Here is a 23,433-nt window from a genome sequence, read left to right as displayed (position 1 = left end):
ACCCACCACCACCCGTGTTCTTTGGATACACACTTTATCTACATACGTGCCGACGAAATGTTGATAATTGATTCAATACTTTGAAGCTGTTGCTTGGATAATAACTCGGTAAAATTAGTATTTCGGTGTTCAGTCAAATGTTAAAGTTTCTATCACACACGCACGCACGCACGCACAGACAGACAAAAGTTAGCATCGCAAAGGCTACATTTACGTGAGCCAAAAAAGGGATAAAAGAAGATGCCCTTTGAAAGAAGGGGTCCTATCGTCGGAGGGACCCTCAGAGCGCAGGTATTACTGCACAGCATTACTGGGCATGAGAGCTTAATGACAGTAGAACCCCCTTCTTAAAAAACACAAACTGTTTAAGACTTCCTCCCTTTTGAGACCCTGTTTTCTTAGACTTTCTATTCATAACCTATATATGTAAATGTACCCCCATTTTAAGACTCCCTCCTTTTTACATTTAGTCAAGTTTTGTTACATTTAGTCAAGTTTTGACTAAATGTTTTAACGTAGAGGGGGGAATCGAGACGAGGGTGTGGTGTTTGTGTGTGTGTGTGTGTGGAGCGATTCAGAGAAAACTACTGGACCGATCTTCATGAAACGTGACATGAGAGATCCTGAGTATAGTATCTCCAGACGTTTTTTTCTCCTTTTTTTGATAAATGTCTTTGATGACGTCATATCCGGCTTTTTGTGAAAGTTGAGGCGGCACTGTCACGCTCTCATTTTTCAACCAAATTGGTGGAAATTTTGGTCAAGTAATCTTCGACGAAGCCCGGACTTTGGTATTGCATTTCAGCTTGAAGGCGTAAAAATTAATTAATGAGTTTGCTCATTAAAGTTGTCATTAAAATCGTTTTTTCGCAAACAGATTTAAAATTGATTGCATCGTATTCTTCATCACATTCTGAATCTAAAAATATATACATATGTCATATTTACTCTTAAAATGTGATCACAATTAACGAAAATAGATTAATTAATCTTACGATTAAAATTTAAGAAATCGATCCAAAAATGATTTCATCTTATTCTTTATCATTTCCTGATTCCAAAAACATATAGATATGATAGGTTGGATTCAAAACAAGCTCAGAAAGTTAACACGAATACAGAAAAGCGCGCTTTCCTGCTTAGCACAATACGCTACCGCGCTAATCTGGCGTGTCAATATCACTACGTTTTGCACGTGGGAGGTGAGCGATTTCCTTCACGCGGGGATTGACGAAGCTGTACTGTCTCGGTGAAAAAATACAGTGCGTTCAGTTTCATCCCGTGAGTTCGACAGCTTGACTAAATGTAGTAATTTCGCCTTACGCGACTTGTTAAGACCTGATTTTGTCCGATTTTTGGAGGTCTCAACTTGAAAGGGGGGTTTCACTGTTCTGCCCATCCCGTGTCAAGCGCCTGTGATATTTCTGGCACCTCCCACCTTTCCCTCCTCTCCAGTGCTCGCCGTGTTGTTGCAACCCCGACCTTCGATCCCATGCAACAAAAGGGAAGTAAAAATGACGTGTTCTAGCAGGCGTCCCGGATTCAGGACTGATTTTTAGGGCACTTCCCTTTTGCCAGATCGAATTCAGTCTCTGTTGAGTTAGCGGATCGAATGGCAATGCGACCACGGATTTTTTTTAAATATTTTTTTATTGGCCTACCCAAATACAGGCTTTGTCCTCCTTTGGTTGCATGCTTGAATAGAGAGATAGCTCAGGTTAGAAAAGGGACCATTTGCATACCTCACAGGTATAAGTGAATATAGGCCTGCTATACGACAGTCCGTGCAGTATCAGAGAACAGTCTCCTCTGTCAGTGATTGGCACTGCGAAAGCAAATTATATGTGCGCCCATGTGTTCTTTACTCCAAGCTATCTGATTTTTGATTGCTTTTTCAAATGACTTGGATTTTTTCTTTGCTGCTCAAAACGGATTTGTGCGTGTGAGGTAACTGGCTTTCTTTATGGGTGGATGTCAGAACCTTCCTTAAATGATAACGTTATCAGTGTTTATAGACAAAAGATAGAACAGCCGCCTCGCAGGCGATGTCAGTCTTACACACAATTGTCACTACACGACAAGAGAACATGTCGATCTTCACTTGGTGAGAACGGAATGTGTTTTGATGGGTGTTCTTTGTGAGAAACAGAGAAATCGCGGGATTAATGTTCCTGCGGTGTCAATTAACAGCAAACCGACTGCGAACGTTACTGACAGGGCTGTGTGGGGCGACTGAAAATGCCAGGAGACCTTGAATTCCCCTCGACTGTTTCCAGTGCGCATTCGAACACACGACATTATTTCCATGCCTCTTTAGTGGTGTTAAGGTGGAAAAGGAAACCGTGACAAAAAGCACCCACGCCGAATTCCAGTCTAACGTTCGAACTGACCTGGCCATACCTACGCTCTCCACATCCGTTTGGCTGTCTGTGTTCACTGCAAAATGAGATAGATCAGAGCTTGTACTGTACGGAGGAGCATCATGGGGACTAGGCCGAATGACAGCAGAGGAGGAAAAGGGATGGTTGTGGTCAAGCCAAAGACACAGTGGACTCGAGAAAGGCGGTTTGAAGTGCTGGATCAGGTGTTCGATTCTCAGGGGTCGATGGTTCGATTCGAACGGTGCTCGGAGGTACAACCCAACGGTGTGAAGAAACAGGTAGGTAAACTGGTAACAAACTTACGAAGTAAGGTAAAGGAACTGCAGCTGTGAACGCAAGTATATGCATAGATAGGTATCAAACAGACTTACAAATATATACGAGAACCATAACATATGGTACGAGAACCCTACCATATGGTACAGACACACGCGGGCAAGCGCGCACACACACACGCGGCACACACACACACACACACACACACACGCACGAACGCACGGACGCGCACCGCATACACACACACACACACACACTGAAACACACTGAAACACACACACACAAACTGACACACGCACACATGGGTGGGATTCTTCCGGTATATGCCGAGAATCCGGATTCGATTATGGCCTTTTTTACATTTAGTCAAGTTTTGACTGAATGTTTTAACATAGAGGGGGAATCGAGACGAGGGTCGTGGTGTGTGTGTGTGCGTGTGTGTGTGTGTGTGTGTGTAGACCGATTCAGACTAAACTGCTGGACCGATCTTTATGAAATTTGACATGAGAGTTCCTGGGAATGATATCCCCGGATATTTTTCTTTTTTTCGATAAATGTCTTTGATGACGTCATATCCGACTTTTTGTAAAAGTTGAGGCGGCACTGTCACACCCTCATTTTTCAATCAAATTGATTGAAATTTTGGCCAAGCAATCTTCGACAAAGGCCGGACTTCGGTATTGCATTTCAGTTTGATGGCTTAAAAATTAATTAATGACTTTGGTCATTAAAAATCTGAAAATTGTTTACAAAATTTTTTTTTTATAAAACGATCCAAATTTACGTTTATCTTATTCTTCATCATTTTCTGATTCCAAAAACATATAAATATGTTATATTTGGATTAAAAACAAGCTCTGAAAATTAAAAATATAAAAATTATTATTAAAATAAAATTTCCGAAATCGATTTAAAAACAATTTCATCTTATTCCTTGTGGATTCCTGATTCCAAAAACATATAGATGTGATATGTTTGGATTAAAAACACGCTCAGAAAGTTAAAAAGAATAGAGATAAAGAAAAGCGTGCTATCCTTCTCAGCGCAACTACTACCCCGCTCTTCTTGTCAATTTCACTGCCTGTGCATCGAGCGGTGGACTGACGATACTACGAGTATACGCTCTTGCTGTAAAAATGCAGTGAGTTCAGTTTCATTCTGTTAGTTCGACAGCTTGACTAAATGTTGTAATTTCGCCTTACGCGACTTGTTTTCTCTTCTCTTTTTTGTTTGTTTTGTTTTTTTGGTTCCGTTGAGGTTCCAGGATTCATGACATTTTTCAGTCCCACCTACACACACACACACACACACACACATACACACACACACACACACACATACACACACTCACACACACACACACACACACACACACACACACACACACACACACACACACTCACAAACGCAAGCACGCACACGTAATCGGTTCGACGAAATGACAACCAAGCAAACACACATACACATGTGCACGGTGCGAAAAGACACACAAATACAGACATCCACAAATGCACACGCACTAATGGTGTATTTGCTGGCGTCGTGTGTGTTTTCTTAACAAGTAAATTTGCGAAGTCACACACACACACACACACGCACACATAAACACACACACAAACACACACACACACACACACACACACAAACACACACACACACACACACAAACACACACACACACACACATATGCACGCATTCACATAATTCTGCATGTGTGCGCTCTCACGTAGGCACGCGTTCACATATTGTAAAGGAGAAGAAAACAAAAAGAGAATAAAGATGACAAAACATGAAACGTTTGCCTGTTTGTCTGCAAGTCAGTGCAACCAAACACTGCGGCTATATTTACAGTGTGACAACTTTCCACAACCTACGATTTGCTGGCATACTGCCGAGCTCTTCACGACTTCTCACAACAAAAATCCCACCCTGGGTTTTACTTCTATCAGTGTGTATACGACGACGTACTATTCGGTCACTTAACCTGGGCTAGCAATATCGATCCCTCTTTCTTCCTTGTTGAAAAAGAATCACGGAGATAAATGGCTGATTTGCTTGCACCAGCATTATACGAGGTCCCATTTGACACCTGTAGTTTCCCGAGCAAGCATGTAGTGCTTACATTCCGTGTATGTGTATGTCAGTTTCTACCTTTCCTTTCATGTCCATATCGATGTCTACACAAATTTTGACGTCAACGTATTGAGACGCATTGAAAAGATCATGTGAGTGGCTCGATTATTTCTTTTGACATACAGTGGAACCTACCCCCCTTCGCTGTTGAGACTTTCCCCTTTTGAGTCTGTAAATTTACCTCCATATCACTGAGTGAAGTCTTCCTCTTGTTTCGGACCTAATTTTCCCAGATTTTTGTTGGAGGTATGAAAGGGGGGGGGGGGGGGGGGGGGGGGTTCCGCGGTATATACTTGGTATTATTCTTATAAGAACCTTCTGTTAACAAGGATGCAAAACGTAGGCCACTTCAGTGTCGTTATATTTAGCATTCGTATAATTATATATATATGTTAGGTTTACCTTTATCTTTGTCTTTTATCACACACTGTTATAACGTGTTTTTTTTCATATCAACTTTCTGTGACACCTGCAAGATTCTAATAAGGTGCTGTATGTGAAGAGACAATTTTAAGCTGATTATTGAGTCACTTGAGAAAAAGTGACTCTATGTAATCGGTCAGTGTTAGTCTGTCCGGCCGGCCGTCCGGCCGGCCGGCTAGCCGGCCGTCCGGCCGTCCGTCCGTAGACACCACCTTAACGTTGGACTTTTCTCGGAAACTATCAAAGCGATCGGGCTCATATTTTGTTTAGTCGTGACCTCCAATGACCTCTACACTTTAACGATGGTTTCGTTGACCTTTGACCTTTTTCAAGGTCACAGGTCAGCGTCAAAGGAAAAATTAGACATTTTATATCTTTGACAAAGTTCATCGGATGTGATTGAAACTTTGTAGGATTATTCTTTACATCAAAGTATTTACATCTGTAGCCTTTTACGAACGTTATCAGAAAAACAAGGGAGATAACTAGCCTTTTCTGTTCGGCAACACACAACTTAACGTTGGGCTTTTCTCGGAAACTATAAAAGTGACCGGGCTCAAATTTTATGTGAACGTGACTCATTGTGTTGTGAATAGCAATTTCTTCCTGTCCATCTGATGCCTCATATAATATTCAGAACTGCGAAAGTGACTCGATCGAGCGTTTGCAATTGCTCTTCTTGTTGACTTATTCTAGGGCCAGAGCCCTAGTACTACGCTGGCGTTGGCTCACATGTATGTATAGCTGAAAGCTTATGGGTGTCGGCAGGCGTTTGCGCATGCGCTTATGTCGGCCTTCTTTTTTTTTGGATCCCCGGACATGATAATGCTTTATGGTCGTGTATTTGTGCTATTCAAGGGCGCTTTATAAAATGCGATGGGCGACAAACGACAAATGTCCATGTAAATAAAATTCAACCAGTTTTTATATTTTTATTATTTATTGCCTGTCATGAGCAAAGGTTTGGTGGCCTAACGGTTTAGGCGATGCGCTGCGATCTATGAAGTCCGGGGTTCAGGCTCCGCTTGCGGCGAGTATATTAGATTATATTTTTCTTGGTCTCCTATTTTTGTGAAATCCTTCTGGAGTGCAAGTGTCAGTTGACACATTTTTTAAGGTCGAATTGGTTTTTGATAATAATTTTTAGAGCGTGTGTTCTGCGCTTGTTCACACTTGTTCAAAATGCATACTCATGATACTGGGCAACTGAGCGACATCACTGACTTACACGACCGAGTTGCCTCCCCTCTTTTTTTCTAGGGCAAGCCCATGATTTCACAAGTTGTAATCTGCACGCCGGCACGCGTCACAAGTGTATCATCTTACAAGTTGTAATCGATATGCGTCACAAGTCTTACTAACTACCTGTACCAAAGAAACTGTTCTATACTATTTTTTCCCAGTTTTGCCAAGTTTTTGATTTCTGTCTGCATCCAGTCGCCTCCCTTTACATACTATGCACACCATTCGGCGTCATTGCCATCAGATTGTACGGTCAGTTTCCCCTCATCCCCAGCTGGGCATGCACAGTCCAAAAAGTACATACAATGTTTTTCTATCGCCTAGTTTTGCCGAGTTTTTGAATAGCGTTTGCAACCAGTTGCCTTTTGAAGTTTTTTAAATTTTTTAAATTTTGTTTTTACACAATATGCATAACATAGGGCGCCATTGTACCGAAACTGTTCTATTCTATTTTTTTTCTCTGTCTGTCTCTCCTCCTGTCTATCTGTCGGTCTACTTGTCTGTCTGTCTATCTCAGTGTCTCTCTCTATCTCTCTTTTTTTTTGCCTCTCTCTCCTTCTGTTTGTCTGTCTGTCTGTCTCTTTCTCTCTTTCTCTCTCTGTCTCTCTTTCTCTCTCTCTCTCTCTCTCTCTTTCTCTCTGTCTCTGTCTCTGTCTCTGTCTCTCTCCTTCTGTCTGTCTGTCTGTCTGTCTCTCTCTTTCTCTCTCTCTCTCTGTCTCTGTCTCAGTCTATCTCTCTCTCTCTTTCTCTGTCTGTCTGTCTGTCTGTCCCTCTCTCTCTCGTCTTTCTCTCTGTCTGTCTCTGTCTGTCTGTTTGTCTGTCTGTCTGTCTGTCTGTCTCTCTCTCTCTCTCTCTCTCTCTCTCTTATTTATATGTAAGGATAGTGAGAACCGGACATTATTCAGTGCACTCGATCAGCTGAATGGCTAATCACGTCTTAGTGTACTTGTTTTTCTTTCCAAAAAACAGTCAACAGGAGAATAGGGACAGACATCAAGTTCATGATTTGTTTTACTAGTGCGCCTTGCACCATCGGCGTAGATATGAAAATAATTACAATATGTGCGTCAAAGGGCCCGTTGGGATTACGCACCACTGTGCCACTCTATGTCTACTTAGATCGGAGTACAACATTCGGATTAAGCAAAGCAAAGCCCACGACCAAGCTGAGTGTCTCGCGACTGGGGTGGGCTGTGATTGACCGTTGACCTCACCCCGGCATTGAAACAACAACTCTCCCGCTGAGAGGGATAGTTAGACACCGACACTTGGTACCTTTTTGTATCAGTGAACGAGCGCGGGCAGCCTCTACTGGAAGCGCTCTGGAGATAATGATAGGGTTTACTCTGTCGAGTCTTCACATCGAACCATTATTCTTGCGTGCTCCGCGGCTGGTGTTATGCAATATGTCTAGGTTTCACAAGAATTCCTTGTTTTGGTCACCGACACACTGAACATTTCTGTACGCAAAGAACTGTCACCATTGCATTTATTTTGCTCTTTTTCTCATTTTGTTCATGTTGTTTGAACACCGTGTTAACTATTTACAGGAACTTCGTAACTTGTTACTAAAACTAAAAGTTCCGCAGCAGAATCGTCACTGCATATGACATTTTGTTATTTCTTGCAATGTTTTTAATTGTTACTCGTTCTTCTCACTCTCTTCGTGTTGTTTTTACACTTTGCAAATAGTTGTGTTTGTGTGTGCTGTAGTAAGTTCCTCACGAAACACATTTTCTGCCACTCTGCATTTGACATAATTTTAAGAATGTCGGGTCTTCTTTGTTTGAATTCTTCGCACTCTGTTCATATACATGTTACTCTGTATGTCTTCTTTGCAATAAAATGGGTATCTTTTACTCAAAGTTTCTCAACAGGGAGATCTTGCAGTGCATGTGACATTTCGTACTTTCGTACAGTATTCTTTGTTAGCGGCTCATTTGTGGTCTTTTGCTCAAAGTTCTTCAACAGGGAGATCCAGCCCCATTGCATTTGACAATTTTCAATCTTTATTCGTCTGTTTATTTTTTGTTCGACTAATAACTTCATTGTTCTTCGTTGCAAAACGTTGGGTGATCTTTTACTGCCTGCAGTGATGACCATATCACCAAGAAAATTACATGGTAATTTGCATCAAGTTTGCAGTATATTTCAGCCGGCCAATGATTGACAGTGCACTGCATCAGATCTGCTCTCATTGCTTTACTTATCATTGCAAGGCTCAGAACAATTCATGGGAGCAGTGAGCTGTTTTATGCTATGACATAACTGAACCCAAGTGACCTGGATACCATTTTATTTTAAGGAACATCACTTTGATGGTTTTATGTTATGTGCAGATTGCTCATTGTCATAATACATTAGTTGGGTGGCTGCTTCATCCGAGTCACGTTGTGTTACAAGTCAAGTCAAGTCAAGTCAAGTCAAGTTTTATTGTTCATTACCCAGGGGCATTATAAACAATATTCGCAAATTCAAAAATGCACAAAGTACCAAGTGAACAAAAAGAAAAATAGAAGATAAGAAAAGAAAAAATAAAATAAATATTTGGAAAACAAAAATACACAAACAGTAAACACAAAATATTATAGTACAGAAAATGCAAACACACACACATTGATTCCTGGCAATGGGGGACACAAAACGAAAATACGGTTAACAAATCCCAGCACTATGAAAAATTGCTACTAATTAATTTTATAAATTCCAAGAGTTTCGTCAACAATTTCTTATTTCTTGATACGAACAGTTTTTTGTATTTAAGTGAATTTGGTTTTTTCCAGTAGAATGGTGGAATAAGTTCTGCTCTTTTTTCATTGAAAAAGTCACAAACAAACAAATAATGATACTCATCTCCTATATCTTCTGATGTACATTTTCTGCAAATGCGATTCGCTCTAGGTATATTAAGGTATCTTTCTTTCTGTACTGGCAGGTTGTTATTTGTAGTTCTAAATTTCATGAGTGTAACGACTTTTTGGAACGACAAGGATTTAATGTAGTCTTCACACACAAAACTATCTTTAAACATTCTATAATTACAAAAAATGTCTTTTGTATCCATTTCTAAGAACCAATTGTGAATATACTGGTCATATAAACACCGCTTTACTTTTTCTTTAAACCAAGTAGATGTATATTGAGAAACAAATTCTTGTTGTATCCAAAACCCAGAAAGACCTATATCACTTAACGTTTTTTCTATGCATGACAGATAGTCAGAAGTAAACATCTTTTGCGAATATAGTCTATAGGTAAATCTGTAAGCAACACTTGAAAATTTATTTTTGTTAACTGGGTCAATTAGTTTATACCAATAACAGAGCATTCTACATTTCATATTGACATCTAAGGGATATTTTCCAAGTTCGCCAAAAACCATTGCATTAGGGGTGGATTTTCTTAGTTTGAAAACTATCTTATAAAAACGCAACTGAAGCTTCGTAGCTACATGTTACTGTGATTATGTGTGGATTGGTGGGCCTCCTTTTTAGTCACTTTTCTTCCACTGATGATACCGTGATTGAAGTTGCATTGCTGCTCCCACCTTTGATTCCCGTTTCAGTCGTTCATGTTTCTGTATATGAGTGGATTGGGGTCATTCAAATGACATAGTATACATTAATCAACATTAGACAATCAATGCCTTCAATACAGCAATTGCAGGCAGGATCAGGACATTTCCCATGGATGAATGCGTTCATATCATTGATTAAATTTGCGCATATTGCGCAAGTGAAACTTTACAACGAAGGGGTTATTTTTTTCAGTCATTTGAATTTAACAAATATTTTGATAGTTGTTGTGCATGAACTTTAGTTCGTCCACGACCATTCTACAAAGTTTCGAGTCTATCTAGGTAAAATGGTCGGACATTTACCTTTTCTCCAAAACTGAGGTGTTATCAAATTACACCTCCGAAATTGTCAATGGCGCGGAAGCTTTCCTGAATAGGCATGGCCTTGAACTCAGCTCTAACTGCTTTCTTCGGGTCACCAATGATCTAGGGTATTACCGTGCCTAAACATGGCAAAATACGGTATAAAGGAGTAACATGTTTTGGCCCTGTTGATCTCTGATCAACCCTTTTTTCTTGTATAATATTGTGTGCTGGAAGCACAGGTGTGGGGGTTAAATTACTTTGGTTGACGATTCTGCATGTCTGACAATGCAAACACGAATCCTAGCAAAAGTGCGTGTGTGTGCGTTCGTGCTGTGTGTGTGTGTGTGTGTGTGTGTGTAGCAGGCTAATTGCCCCCTGGACAACTGCCCCCCGGACAATTGCCCCCCGACAATTACCCCCCGGACAATTGCCCCCCAGGACAATTGCCCCCCGGACAATTGCCCCCCGGTGTGTGTGTGTGTGTGTGTGTGTGTGTGTGTATGTGTGTGTGTGTGTGTCTGTGTGTGTCTGTGTGTGTGTCTGTGTTTTCGTGTTTGTGCGAGCGGTCTGCGTGCGTGCGTGTGTGCGTTGTGTGTGTGTGTGTGTGTGTGTGTGTGTGTGTACGTGCGCGCAATCTGCGTACGTGTGTGCACGCGTTGTGCAAACTAAATGACTGTCATGTCAGACTATCGACCGGAAGATCGACCGAACACGTTATACCAAAATGCATGCATTGATAATGTTACCAGCAAATGCAATGTTTAGATCACAGTGAGTAATAATAACATTCAGAAAATGAGTATGCACCCTAGAGAAGAGCCCCCCCTTCCCCGCAGATATGTATACATTCATTAACACCCCCATTTAAAGTGAAATAACCCACAATAGCTAATACTGATGTGCCATGTTTTGTTCATACGCTACCACAAGTGCAACTGTTCAGTCGACTTTTTACATTTAGTCAAGTTTTGACTACATGTTTTAACATAGAGGGGGAATCGAGATGAGAGTCGTGGTGTATGTGTGTGTGCGTGCGTGCGTGTGTGCGTGCGTGCGTGCGTGCGTGCGTGCGTGTGTATAAAGCGACTCAGACAAAACTACTGGACCGATCTTCATAAAATTCACATGAGAGTTCCTGGGTATATTATCTCCAGACATGTTTTTCTTTTGTTGGATAAATGTCATATCCGGCTTTTTGTGAAAGTTGAGGCAACACTGTCACGCTCTCATTTTTCAACCAAATTGGTTGACATTTTGGTTATAAGCAATCTTCGACGAAGCCCGGACTTTGGTATTGCATTTCAGCTTGGAGGCTTTAAACATTAATTTTTGAGTTTGCTCATTAAAATTGTCATTAAAATCGATTTTTTGCAAAGCGATTTAACATTGATTGCATTGTAATCCTCATCTTCTCCTGAATTCAAAAATATATAGATATGTCATTGTAGCCGTGTGGCGATTTCATGTACTGTTGTCCCTCTCTTTTACTCCCTGTCCGCTATTATCTTCCCCTGACCCAAGTTGTGTCTCCCGCTGGGATTATTGTGTGTTGTAGTAGGTGTGTAGGGAGGCTGGTTTCTTATTGGTTGATTGTTTGAACGGGTGCGCGCGTGAGTCAGAATAATAGCGTGGGCTAGAAGAGTACCCGGTGTGATTTCGAAGTGTGAAGACGTGTCAGTGTGCGTATCTTGGATTGTGATGTTTTAGTTGTAGTTGAACGATGTTTGTATTTCTGAAAAAATCAATGCAAGTAGTGTAGTTTGGGCCATTATAACTGTATTTTGGCGAAGGAGTGATTCGAGGATTGTTTAGAGATACTTTGTGTGTGTGTGTGTGTTCAGTTGAACAAACGTTTTTAGAGCTGGGTTTATATCAGCGAAGTGACTTTCGACCGGGATCGTAATTCAAGTTCCGACGAGTTGTGTGCGGCTGTATATTGAGGAAGGAACTACACTGCTTTCTGGTGTCTGCCTTCTGGTGTACAATAAATAAAAGTCACGTTATCGCAACCTCTGTCTTGGCGTCTCATTTATGCTTCCTGGCCTATTTCCCCCCTTCCACTCCACCCTACCACATCATGTTTACTCTAAAAATGTGCTTAGAATGAAAGAAAATAGGTTCAGTAAGTACTACGGACGCGTGCTTCGCGGCAGCAAGCGTACCCTTATGTACATCCCCTCACACAGGCAATGATATGGCTGACAGAGCAGCAAAAGAGGCTGTCACAGATTAAGCAGCATTTCATGACTTAAAATTAACAAAGACGGTAGCACTGAAAACACAAAATGGCCAAAGTTGCCTGGTGTCACTGGGAAACAGAATTAAAAACAGAAGGCAATGCCCATGGTTGGCTTATTCTGCCCCGACAAACAAAACAAAACAGGCCAACCCCCTCCTTAAAATACTTCGCAGAATTCGCACGGATGCATGCGCTCACAAGTTCTTTCCCCGTCTCTGTGAATGTGGACAGTTTATATCTTTTTTACACCTCTTTGACAGCTGCCAATCACTCCAACAAGATTTCCGCAACCTACACACCCTTGTCAACGAACACAAACTGAAACCCCATGAGTTTTTAGATAAACATTGCACGCTTCAATGGAAGCCAGCATACACCCTGTGTCTCTCAATATATAAGGCTGAAATAGGACATCTGTTTGGAAAACCTCATCCCCTTTCCTCCTTCCCACCCCTCAATCCTCTCTCCCACCGACCCTCCCCCCCTCCCCTCCCACGCCCAACAACTAAAGAGTCTAAAACACAAAGCATAGCTCTACTCAATTGATCAAACAAGGCTTAAGCACATACTGCCCTCCTACCTGAACTTAAGTTCCCCATTCTGATTATTATTTTAGCAAGTTATTTCAATATATTCCTTTGGATAAATTAAGATTCTGTTTTTGTGAATATTTTTTTAATTTAAAAAAAACACTTATTCGGCCACAAATATAAACATATTCTACATACATAAAAAGCAAATAAGCCTACAAAACCGCTCCAGTCCAACCATATTCCGCGTACACAATCATTACTTCCATCCCCATTTTGAAATAGGCCTATCGAAACAACAGACTACCAGATATATAACACGATCATGTGTTCTCTGTTTGCATGTTTGTCCAGTGTCTTGTCCCCACATAAAGCATATTAACTCTACCTGTCCCAAGATAGGCCAAATGGTTCTAAGAGGACGTTAAAACTAATTATCATCAGCGGCGAGTGTGACCCGTCTTCGGTATGGTTAGACGAGACTATCTGAATGTGGTCTCGGCGATAATTGGTTTGTGGTGTTGATCTTGACTAAATATTTTTATATCCCTTCACGCGACGTGTTTTATTTCAGTTCCTATTGAAACGTGTTAAACGGAAAGGAAGTAGCGCAGATACATGGGACAAGGACCTGATGACCTGGAGTCAGCTGAGAGACTGTCGCTACATCATTAAGTACGAAGATGCATGGGAGACTACACAGGAAGTCCAGAACGTGCTGTGCGAAGATGCCCGGATGTGCCTGTCGGTGTGTCTGGGAGAAATGGCGTCGGCAGGCGTGACACCGTGCACACAGCTTTATCCGCTCTGGCTGTTTCACATCGCATCCGCTCTAGAGGTGAGTCCTTTTGTCCTGGAAGAAAAAGGAGAAAGACAAGAAGAGATAAAATTTACAACAACAATAAATAATAATAAAACAAAATGTTAAAAGGTTCTTTACTCACCAAGTCAAGGACGTCACAAGTACAGTGTCAGCACTTTCGCCTGTGGAGGTTTCTTAAGGACACAAATATTAAGTGAATAAAAATACAAAAAAACAAGTCGCGTAAGGCGAAAATACAATATTTAGTCAAGTAGCTGTCGAACTCACAGAATGAAACTGAACGCAACGCAACGCAGCAAGACCGTATACTCGTAGCATCGTCACTCCACCGCCCGTGGCAAAGGCAGTGCCCGTGGAATTGACAAGAAGAGCGGGATATTCGTTGCGCTGAGAAGGATAGCACGCTTTTCTGTACCTCTCTTCGTTTTAACTTTCTGAGCGTGTTTTTAATCCAAACATATCATATCTATATGTTTTTGGAATCAGAAACCGACAAGGAATAAGATGAAAGTGTTTTTAAAACGATTTCGAAAAAATAATTTTGATAATAATTTTTATATATTTAATTTTCAGAGCTTGTTTTTAATCCGAATATAACATATTTATATGTTTTTGGAATCAGCAAATGATGGAGAATAAGATAAACGTAAATTTGGATCGTTTTATAAATTTTTAATTTTTTTTACAATTTTCAGATTTTTAATGACCAAAGTCATTAATTAATTTTTAAGCCACCAAGCTGAAATGCAATACCGAACCCCGGGCTTTGTCGAAGATTACTTGACCAAAATGTCAACCAATTTGGTTGAAAAATGAGGGCGTGACAGTGCCGCCTCAACTTTCACGAAAAGCCGGATATGACGTCATCAAAGACATTTATCAAAAAAATGAAAAAAACGTTCGGGGATTTCATACCCAGGAACTCTCATGTCAAATTTCATAAAGATCGGTCCAGTAGTTTAGTCTGAATCGCTCTACACACACACACACACACACGCACAGACAGACAGACACACATACACCATACCCTCGTTTCGATTCCCCCTCGATGTTAAAATATTTAGTCAAAACTTGACTAAATATAAAAAAACACAAAGCAGAGAACAAAAATAGATAAAAACAAGAAAAACAGAGAGAATGAAATAAACAAGGGGACGAACTGTCGCTAACAGGGTTTTAGTCGGATTTAGGCTACTCCCAAAACGTGCATTCTACAAAGACTTACTTTGCAGATTTCATTCGCGATTGGAAGTCGTGTAAGTGCCAGTTTCGTTTGAAATAATCAGTTTTTGTGTTTGTTAATTATTGTCTGTAGCAATGCATCCAACAATGGGTGCCTTGAGGGGAAAAGCTAGACATTGACGCCGTAAACTTAATAAAAATACTAATTTAGCAATCCATTTGCGACACTCATCCCCGTTGTTGTGGAACGATGAACCTAAACAATATTTTGTTTGTAAATATACATGTCTCTACATGAATTTATATAAGAATCAAGCCTGTGTCCGCAAAGTTATTAAGAGCATGTATTTTTATCTTATGTGTGTGTGTGTGTGTGTGTGTGTGTGTGTGTGTGTGTGTGTGTGAGCACGTGCGCGTGTTTCCAATTGTCTATGCAGTACATGCACGAGAGGAACAACAAAGACCATCCAATACTTCATCGAGCCCTTCAACCAGACAACATCATGGTCACTGACTCCTGTGTCCTCAAACTCTGTGCATTTGGTACCTCCAAGTAAGTCAGCTTTACATAATTGACCCAATGCACTTGAATTATGTATGGAGGCAAGTCAACACAGGAGTAAGTTAATCATGGCTTATTGAATGGTGCTATAAGAATCATCTTTGATAGACACAACGTTCGCAAGATCATACCAGGAGAAAACATTGTCAGACCCTCACACATCTAACTGGCTAAGACTCACATGTTTCATAAAGCAATTGAACGTTCGAGTTATAAATAGTTCAATGTTCAAGGTAGACAACTCTGACGAGCAGCTGGCGTGACAAAGGGTATTACTGCGTCACCCTGTCACACACACACACACACACACACACACACACACACACACACACACACACACACACACACACACACACACACACACACACACACACACACACACACAAGATCATACGAAGGTGTTTTTGTGTGTGCACCTCCACTGGCACTGCAGGCGCCTGGACAAGGGGCGCGGCAAGACGGACACAGTGGTGGGGGGAGGACTTTTCCAGAGTCCGGAGATTCGTAAAGGTCAACCTTACGATCAGTCGGTACGTTTAAAACAGAAAATCTATTACATTTTTTGTTCTTGATGGCTGTAAAATGCTTTGTTCGTGAGGTTCATGCTGTTAATTTTATTATGTGTTTATGGGCACAGAAACTAAGAGTAATCAACACGAAGAAGCCAACACACTCTTACATGTATATATTCATGTATATTCTGGTGTGTGTCACTGATTATGTTCTCTCGTCACTGTAGGTCATTCATTACAAAGGCAGTTGTTTGGTGTCAGAAGCTTTTTTTAAATTTTTTTTAATTTTTTTTTATTTTTTTTTACTGAAGTCTCTATTAATGCTTTAAATTGTTGTGAGCAGGAGCGATTCATTTACAGCATCCGTCAAAAGTTATAATCGAGAGAGCTCTTCGTGCATTATAATATTCTCTTATGCCACTAACGTCTTTTTTTGTCGGAGGTCATACAAATTGTTCTTGAAATTGTAATACTTTTGTTCCTATTATTCATTGTTAGATACAGAAAAGAGCAAACAACATTGATCAGGTATTACTGGAATGTAAATGGTTCTATCCAACTAGAAGTCATGATCACATTCTTTTCGATATTTAGATGGTTATTATTATTATATTTAAACAAGAAGAGCAAACGCTCGATCGAGTCACTTTCGCAGTTCTGAATATTATATGAGGCATCAGATGGACAGGAAGAAATTGCTATTCACAACACAATACAGATGTAAATAATTTGATGTAAAGAATAATCCTATAAAGTTTGAATCAAATCCGATGAATAGTTTCAGAGATATGATATTTCAATTTTTTTCCTTCAAGACATACCTGTGACCTTGAAAAAGGTCAAAGGTCACCAAAGCAGACGTCAAAGTGTAGAGGTCACTGGGAGTCACGTTCACATAAAATTTGAGCCCGGTCACTTTTATAGTTTCCGAGAAAAGCCCAACGTTAAGTTGTGTGTTGCCGAACAGAAAAGGCTAGTTATCTCCCTTGTTTTTCTGATAACGTTCGTAAAAGGCTACAGATGTAAATACTTTGATGTAAAGAATAATCCTACAAAGTTTCAATCACATCCGATGAACTTTGTCAAAGATATAAAATGTCTAATTTTTCCTTTGACGCTGACCTGTGACCTTGAAAAAGGTCAAAGGTCAACGAAACCATCGTTAAAGTGTAGAGGTCATTGGAGGTCACGACTAAACAAAATATGAGCCGGATCGCTTTGATAGTTTCCGAGAAAAGTCCAACGTTAAGGTGGTGTCTACGGACGGCCGGCCGGACGGCCAGCCGGCCGGACGGCCGGCCGGACAGACTAACACTGACCGATTACATAGAGTCACTTTTTCTCAAGTGACTCAAAAACAAAACAATTTAGACTTTGATAATGACAAAACGTGTTTGTAATCAGGCGGACATCTGGAGTTTTGGTGTTACAGCAGTCTTTATTGCAGACCACAAACGAGCCAACAAAACTGGAACATTTGAAAAGGTCAATGCAGTCATTTTTCTCAATAGATTTTTGCCCATTGCCATAATTAAGTGTTGTCCTGTCTCGCCCCCCCCCCCCCCAAAAAAAGCAAAAGAAACCAAACACACACACACACACACACACACACACACACACACACACACACACACACACACACACACACACACACACACGCACCACACTTAAAAACAACAACAAAAACTACAAACAAAACACAAACAAAGAAAACAAAAATTACAGCAACAACTAAAGGAGGATACTTCTATGGCACAAATTCTTAAATACAGTACATGTAGTTCCAAGCGCCTCACAAAAATCACAAAAAAACAATAATTACTGGAACAATCACATGTGTTTGATTCGTTCTATTTCAGCTGCTAGAGATCATGAGTGAGAGCGGTCAAAATAAAGCTACTCAGCAAGCAGTAAAGGCAGCTCTACAGACACAGCCCTCAGAGCGACCCAACGCGTCAAAAATAGTGGTGGATCTTCAGGAGAATTATGACCAGGATTGGCTACGCGCGTCTCCTTCTGCGAACGTGTTTCCTCCGCCATTCGGTAAGTTCAAGATCACTTAAAAACACAATTGTAAAGTTAGCCGAGTACACGCCGGTTATTCTAAACCACACGAAACTAAAACCAAATCCACAGTAACAACAGTAACAACAAAAACATCATCATTATTATTATTATTATTATGAACATTTGTGCGCCTAATCTAAATATAGCCCTAGGCGCTTACAAAATATAAAATACATAGTTAACATTATACGAAACACAAATCGACAAGGACTCATACACAACAACAACAACAACAACAACAACAACAACAACAACAACAACAACAACAACAATAAACAGAAACAAGTTAAAACAATAAAATTTGCGCTCCGAACTTTACGTTGTTGATCTATTGGCTCTGTTCTTCTTTTGTCAGTGGCTGGACAACGACCGACGTCACAACCTAAATCTCACTCGAGAACAGACATACCCCGTGTTCAATCTACAGAGAATGTAGACCACACTTGTTCTCGCCCAGTTCTACCTGCAAGATCTCACGTTTCCAGAGATGATGACCTGTCGTCTAAAACACCTATTTTGCACACCAGAACCCGGCCGAAGCCTGGGCTGGTCGAGACTACTCAAACGGGAGTAGAAACAGCGGAAATGACGACACAGACCTCCTTCAAGACTGAAACAGAGACAATGGAACCTCACTGCGCGGCCATGCAGAACACCGGTACACAAACTTCTCAAAAACTTCACCAAGCGCAAAATAAACAAAAGCACGTGCACGCCAAAGTCATTGTCTTGAAGATAGACCGCAAAAATCCTGCACACGAACAAACTGTGCTTGGAACCATTGACTCTGAGCACCTTCAAAACCTGACGGATCACACAGAAGAGGACCTGATCAAACATGCTCTTCAAGATTATCCCGATCCACACCACCGGCACCGTCGTGGGTCGTCAAGAAGAGTTCACCCCAGCGCTACAACAACGTCTTCAACATCGTCGGGGAATTCTACTGCAACGACAGCGTCATATTCACCAAGCACGCCTAATACTGCTGACAGTCAGGAAAATCTGAAGTGAGTGCTGCGTCTTTGTGTCAGTGCTCACTTGACTAAATTTGAATTGCATTGAAAGAGATGGTGTGAGAGAGAGAGAGAGAGAGAGAGAGAGAGAGAGAGAGAGAGAGAGAGAGAGAGAGAGAGAGAGAGAGAGAGAGAGAGAGAGAGAGAGAGAGAGACAGACGGAGAGACAGACAGAGAGAGAGAGAGACTGAACTTTATATAATTATTTTACAAGGATAAAGATTTCAGGCTGGGACTTTTCTTACAATCTGTCCTTGGGACAATAAACAAACAAACGAACAAACAAACAAAACGCTACCAATTTATACTAAAACAGAAACACTGTAGAAGTAAAAATTCAGACACCAATCTACACATTTTTGAGATGATGATGATGATGATGATGATGATGATGATGATGATGATGATGATGAAAATGATGATGATGATGATGATGATGATGATGATGATGATGATGATGATGATGACACCGTCATTTACACCGAAAGTACATAATAATGAAAACAACGTGGATTTTAGCCTAAATGCAGCATAGCTCTGCAAATACTATCAAATAATTATATACAAAACCGTCTATAAACTCAGCGTATCCAGGGACGGGGGTGGGGTGGGGGGGGGGGGATGATCGGAAACATCTAAATCATCAAAATATGAGTGGATTATGAACAGACTTGTTAAAACTTTTAAGTGACTTCAAGCGTTTCAAAGATATTGGCAGTGAGTTCCAAATTGATGCACCCGAAAAGGCAAGACTGGTTTTATAAAGAGAGAGAGAGGGAGAAAGAGAGAGAGAGAGAGAGAGAGAGAGAGAGAGAGAGAGAGAGAGAGAGAGAGAGAGAGAGAGAGAGAGAGAGAGAGTATGAATACTATGCACTGTATCTTCAGTAATATCAGCGGATTTATTGAGTGTGTCAAACAGCTTAACTGATGCTGTAAGCTAGGGTGTGTTGTATTTCTGTAACGCTCTCTGAAAATGACAGGCCTGTTTTGTTCTTAATCATTTTATACTGCACAGATGTTTAAAAGAGTTTTGATAACGGCTCTTTTGACATTACCCACACCATTGCATTCATAATCATCATGCTTTTCGCTGATTGTATTCACAGGAGAGCACTGGAAAAACAGAACGAAACTCACAGCAGTTCTTCAGGTCCGCTGACGCCTCACAGTCACCGACAACGGCCACTGACCTCAGATGACGATCTCCAAGCACCTCAAAGAAATACTCCACCTTCTCACCATCGCAGTCGAGAACCTCCAAAAGAACGGCACACACAGGCCCAAGAACATCGCTCAGAACAGACAACTATCTCCGAAAGACACGGACTACCCTTCACCAGGACAGAAACTGTTTACGCGAGTAGACACGAACGCGCTATGGACCAAGAAGCCCTACAACACATCGCTGCTCTAGTCAACAGGTGGGTCCTTTAATTCGGATGATAAAAACAACGTGGGAAAGCCCATCCAGCTTGAAATTCAGGGATTTAACCCTGTTTTGGCTAATTTAAGGGTGGAAATCTCCCAGGTCAAATTATGCGAAGACCTACCATCGCCCTTTCTTGTGTACACACAATCGCAAGACCCAAATACGCACGAAAACTGACTTAAAATCCATATCAGAGTTTGGTGGATTAAATTTAAAGTTACATGAAAATACCAAGCATACCTCCCCCCTCCGCCCCCACCCCCCCCCACACACACACAACAAACACACACACACACACACATACACACACACACACACACACACACACACACACACACACACACACACACACACACGACGCACAAAAAACCCCACCACATACACCAAAACAAACACACACAAACAAACAAACAGAGTATGACCGAAAAATTGACAGTGAAAACCCCCCACCATACCCGTAATAGCCATTGGAGCTGCAGCTCACGAACACACCAGAATGATGATAGGAACGATGACAGGAGTGTTGACCGGGGCTGAGATGTGGATCGAGGTGGTGGTGGTTGTGGTGTGATATTTGTGGTATTGATGAATAAAACTATCGGTGACGTCGTTTACCATCAGGTTGTTAATGGTTACAGTCATGACCGACAACTTAAAATATGATAAAAAATAATAATGATGATGATGATGATGGTTGATAAATAACGATTAATGTTACACACACACACAAAGATGACGCTCAGAACTAAGAACAGTTTTATTCCAAAGTCAATTGGCTTTTTAAATACCTAAGTTAATTAAAACTAGTACGTGTGCCGGTGAACATATGCACTGATTTCTGTGATGAATATTTTTTATATTCTTTGATGTGCACCCTTATGCTGAGTGTGATAACCCTCGAATGACTAGTCCTGTGATAAATATTGTTCAATGACATATCTAGTCCTGTGATAATGATAGTTTTTAGCGGTAAACTTTTAGCTAAAGCTGACGGCAATTTACCTATTTGGAATCATGTTACTATTCCTGTTAGTGTACATATGCGTGCGCGAGTGTAGTATGCTTCGTATGGTATTTTTATCTGTTGTCTTATTATTTGTTTTGTCTTTTAATGTGCACCACACTGAAATTTCTCTGTATGAGATAATAAAGTATTCGTATTCGTATTCGTATTCGTAGTTCCGACAAGGAGGAATTTGATGAGGGAATTATAACAATGATCATATTTCAATATTATATTGTTGTCATTAAAGCCTTAATTGCATCATTACTTATTATATACACATCAGAATAGTATCTAATTTATATGAATTATTTTGCGATATTATATCATAATAACATTATTACAATTGTACATTACATTTTCATATCTTTAATGGATGTTATTATTGTACAATATAAGTTTTTTTTGTCATAGACGCCCAAGTGCCACCCAGCGAACGGTACAAGACGAAGACGAAAAGAAAACAGCAGCGCAACGTGTAAGGAGAAAATCACGTCAAAATGACGTCATACCAGAGGACTTGTCACGTCATGAAGGGGCGAGAAATAATTCAAGTCAGGACGATTCAGGACGTCACACGGACGATACGAGCGGCCAAGGAGACAGTAGTGATAGATAATGTCATGTCAATAAACACATCCCACCTGAAGTTCACGATGACAATGTCCGTGATCTATATAGACTGATGTAGTAATTGCGGCAATGACACGTGAACTGAACCTTATTTCACTCAGGGGAAAGAACAACAACAACGAAAACAATAACAAAATAAAACAAACACTTTAACATTTTCTTTGAACTACCAAAGATAAGATAACATAACATAAAATAAGAAAACTTTAATGTCCATTTTCATTTTTACACAAACAGGGACATTTTTCTTCTGGCACCACGTCGCATTTCTACTAAGACATTAACACACGATCATTAAGCACAATCAGACATACGTACACTAAGATTTACTTATAACATGAACACACACAAAAATGACAAGTATGGCGTACGTTCACACACACACTTTCTTCCAGAGTCTGCAGGTCAGTCCGACGTTTTGCAAGCGATATTGATTTTAACTTACAAAGCTACTTTAAGCAAAAACAAAGGTGAAACTACTTGTGTTTACCGTATTGTTGTTCTTCCTTTCATACTCCTATAATATATGATGATATGAGGAAAAACTTATGTTTGTATCCACAATCAGGCAATAACATTGTATTGCAGGTCTATTGTATAGCATTGTATTGTATTGTATTGAATATATTGTGTTGTGTTGTGTGGTGTGGTGTGGTGTTGTGTTGTGTTGTGTTGTTTTTGTGTTGTGTTGTATTGTATGGTTTGTTATTGTATTGTATTGTATTGTATTGTATTGAATGTTTTGTGTTGTGTTGTGTGGTGTGGTGTGGTGTGGTGTGGTGTGGTGTGGTGTGGTGTGGTGTGGTGGTGTGTGGTGTTGTGTTGTGTTGTGTTGTGTTGTGTTGTGTTCTTTCTTTATTTGGTGTTTAACGTCGTTTTCAACCGTTCAAGGTTATATCGCGACGGTGTGTTGTATTGTATGGTTTGTTATTGTATTGTATTGTATTGTATTGTATTGTATTGTATTGTATTGTATTGTAGTGTAGTGTAGTGTAGTGTAGTGTATTGTATTATTTCCTCGTCGTTTTGTATGAAAATCAACATCGTTGAAAACGTGGAGGTCAGTACTGACCTAATTAACTTACATTGCAAAACTGA

General features: G+C 40.5%; 1 protein-coding gene across 1 annotated transcript; it reads left to right on the top strand.

Moving 5' to 3' along the window:
* The first annotated feature begins 1,694 nt into the window (after positions 1-1,694).
* On the top strand, positions 1,695-23,060 carry LOC138964387 (serine/threonine-protein kinase Nek4-like). Its single transcript, XM_070336325.1, has 9 exons — positions 1,695-2,659; positions 13,683-13,946; positions 15,551-15,666; positions 16,109-16,205; positions 17,592-17,672; positions 18,047-18,230; positions 18,610-19,264; positions 20,377-20,691; positions 22,117-23,060. The coding sequence occupies exons 1-9, from the start codon at positions 2,483-2,485 to the stop codon at positions 22,319-22,321; spliced, it is 2,094 nt and encodes a 697-aa protein (XP_070192426.1). The 5' UTR covers positions 1,695-2,482; the 3' UTR covers positions 22,322-23,060.
* The last annotated feature ends 373 nt before the right edge of the window (positions 23,061-23,433 follow it).

This window comes from Littorina saxatilis, linkage group LG4 (genome assembly GCF_037325665.1).
Source record: "Littorina saxatilis isolate snail1 linkage group LG4, US_GU_Lsax_2.0, whole genome shotgun sequence".
Lineage (NCBI taxonomy): Eukaryota > Metazoa > Mollusca > Gastropoda > Littorinimorpha > Littorinidae > Littorina > Littorina saxatilis.
Note: the sequence above shows the minus strand (reverse complement) of the source record. Positions and strands in the feature narration are given on the sequence as shown.

Coding starts and splice junctions, on each gene's coding strand:
- LOC138964387 (XM_070336325.1), top strand. CDS start 2,483: ATGGGGACTAGGCCGAATGACAGCAGAGGAGGAAAAGGGATGGTTGTG. Junction 2,660..13,682: donor CCAACGGTGTGAAGAAACAG/GTAGGTAAACTG, acceptor GTTTTATTTCAG/TTCCTATTGAAACGTGTTAA. Junction 20,692..22,116: donor ATCGCTGCTCTAGTCAACAG/GTGGGTCCTTTA, acceptor TTTTTGTCATAG/ACGCCCAAGTGCCACCCAGC.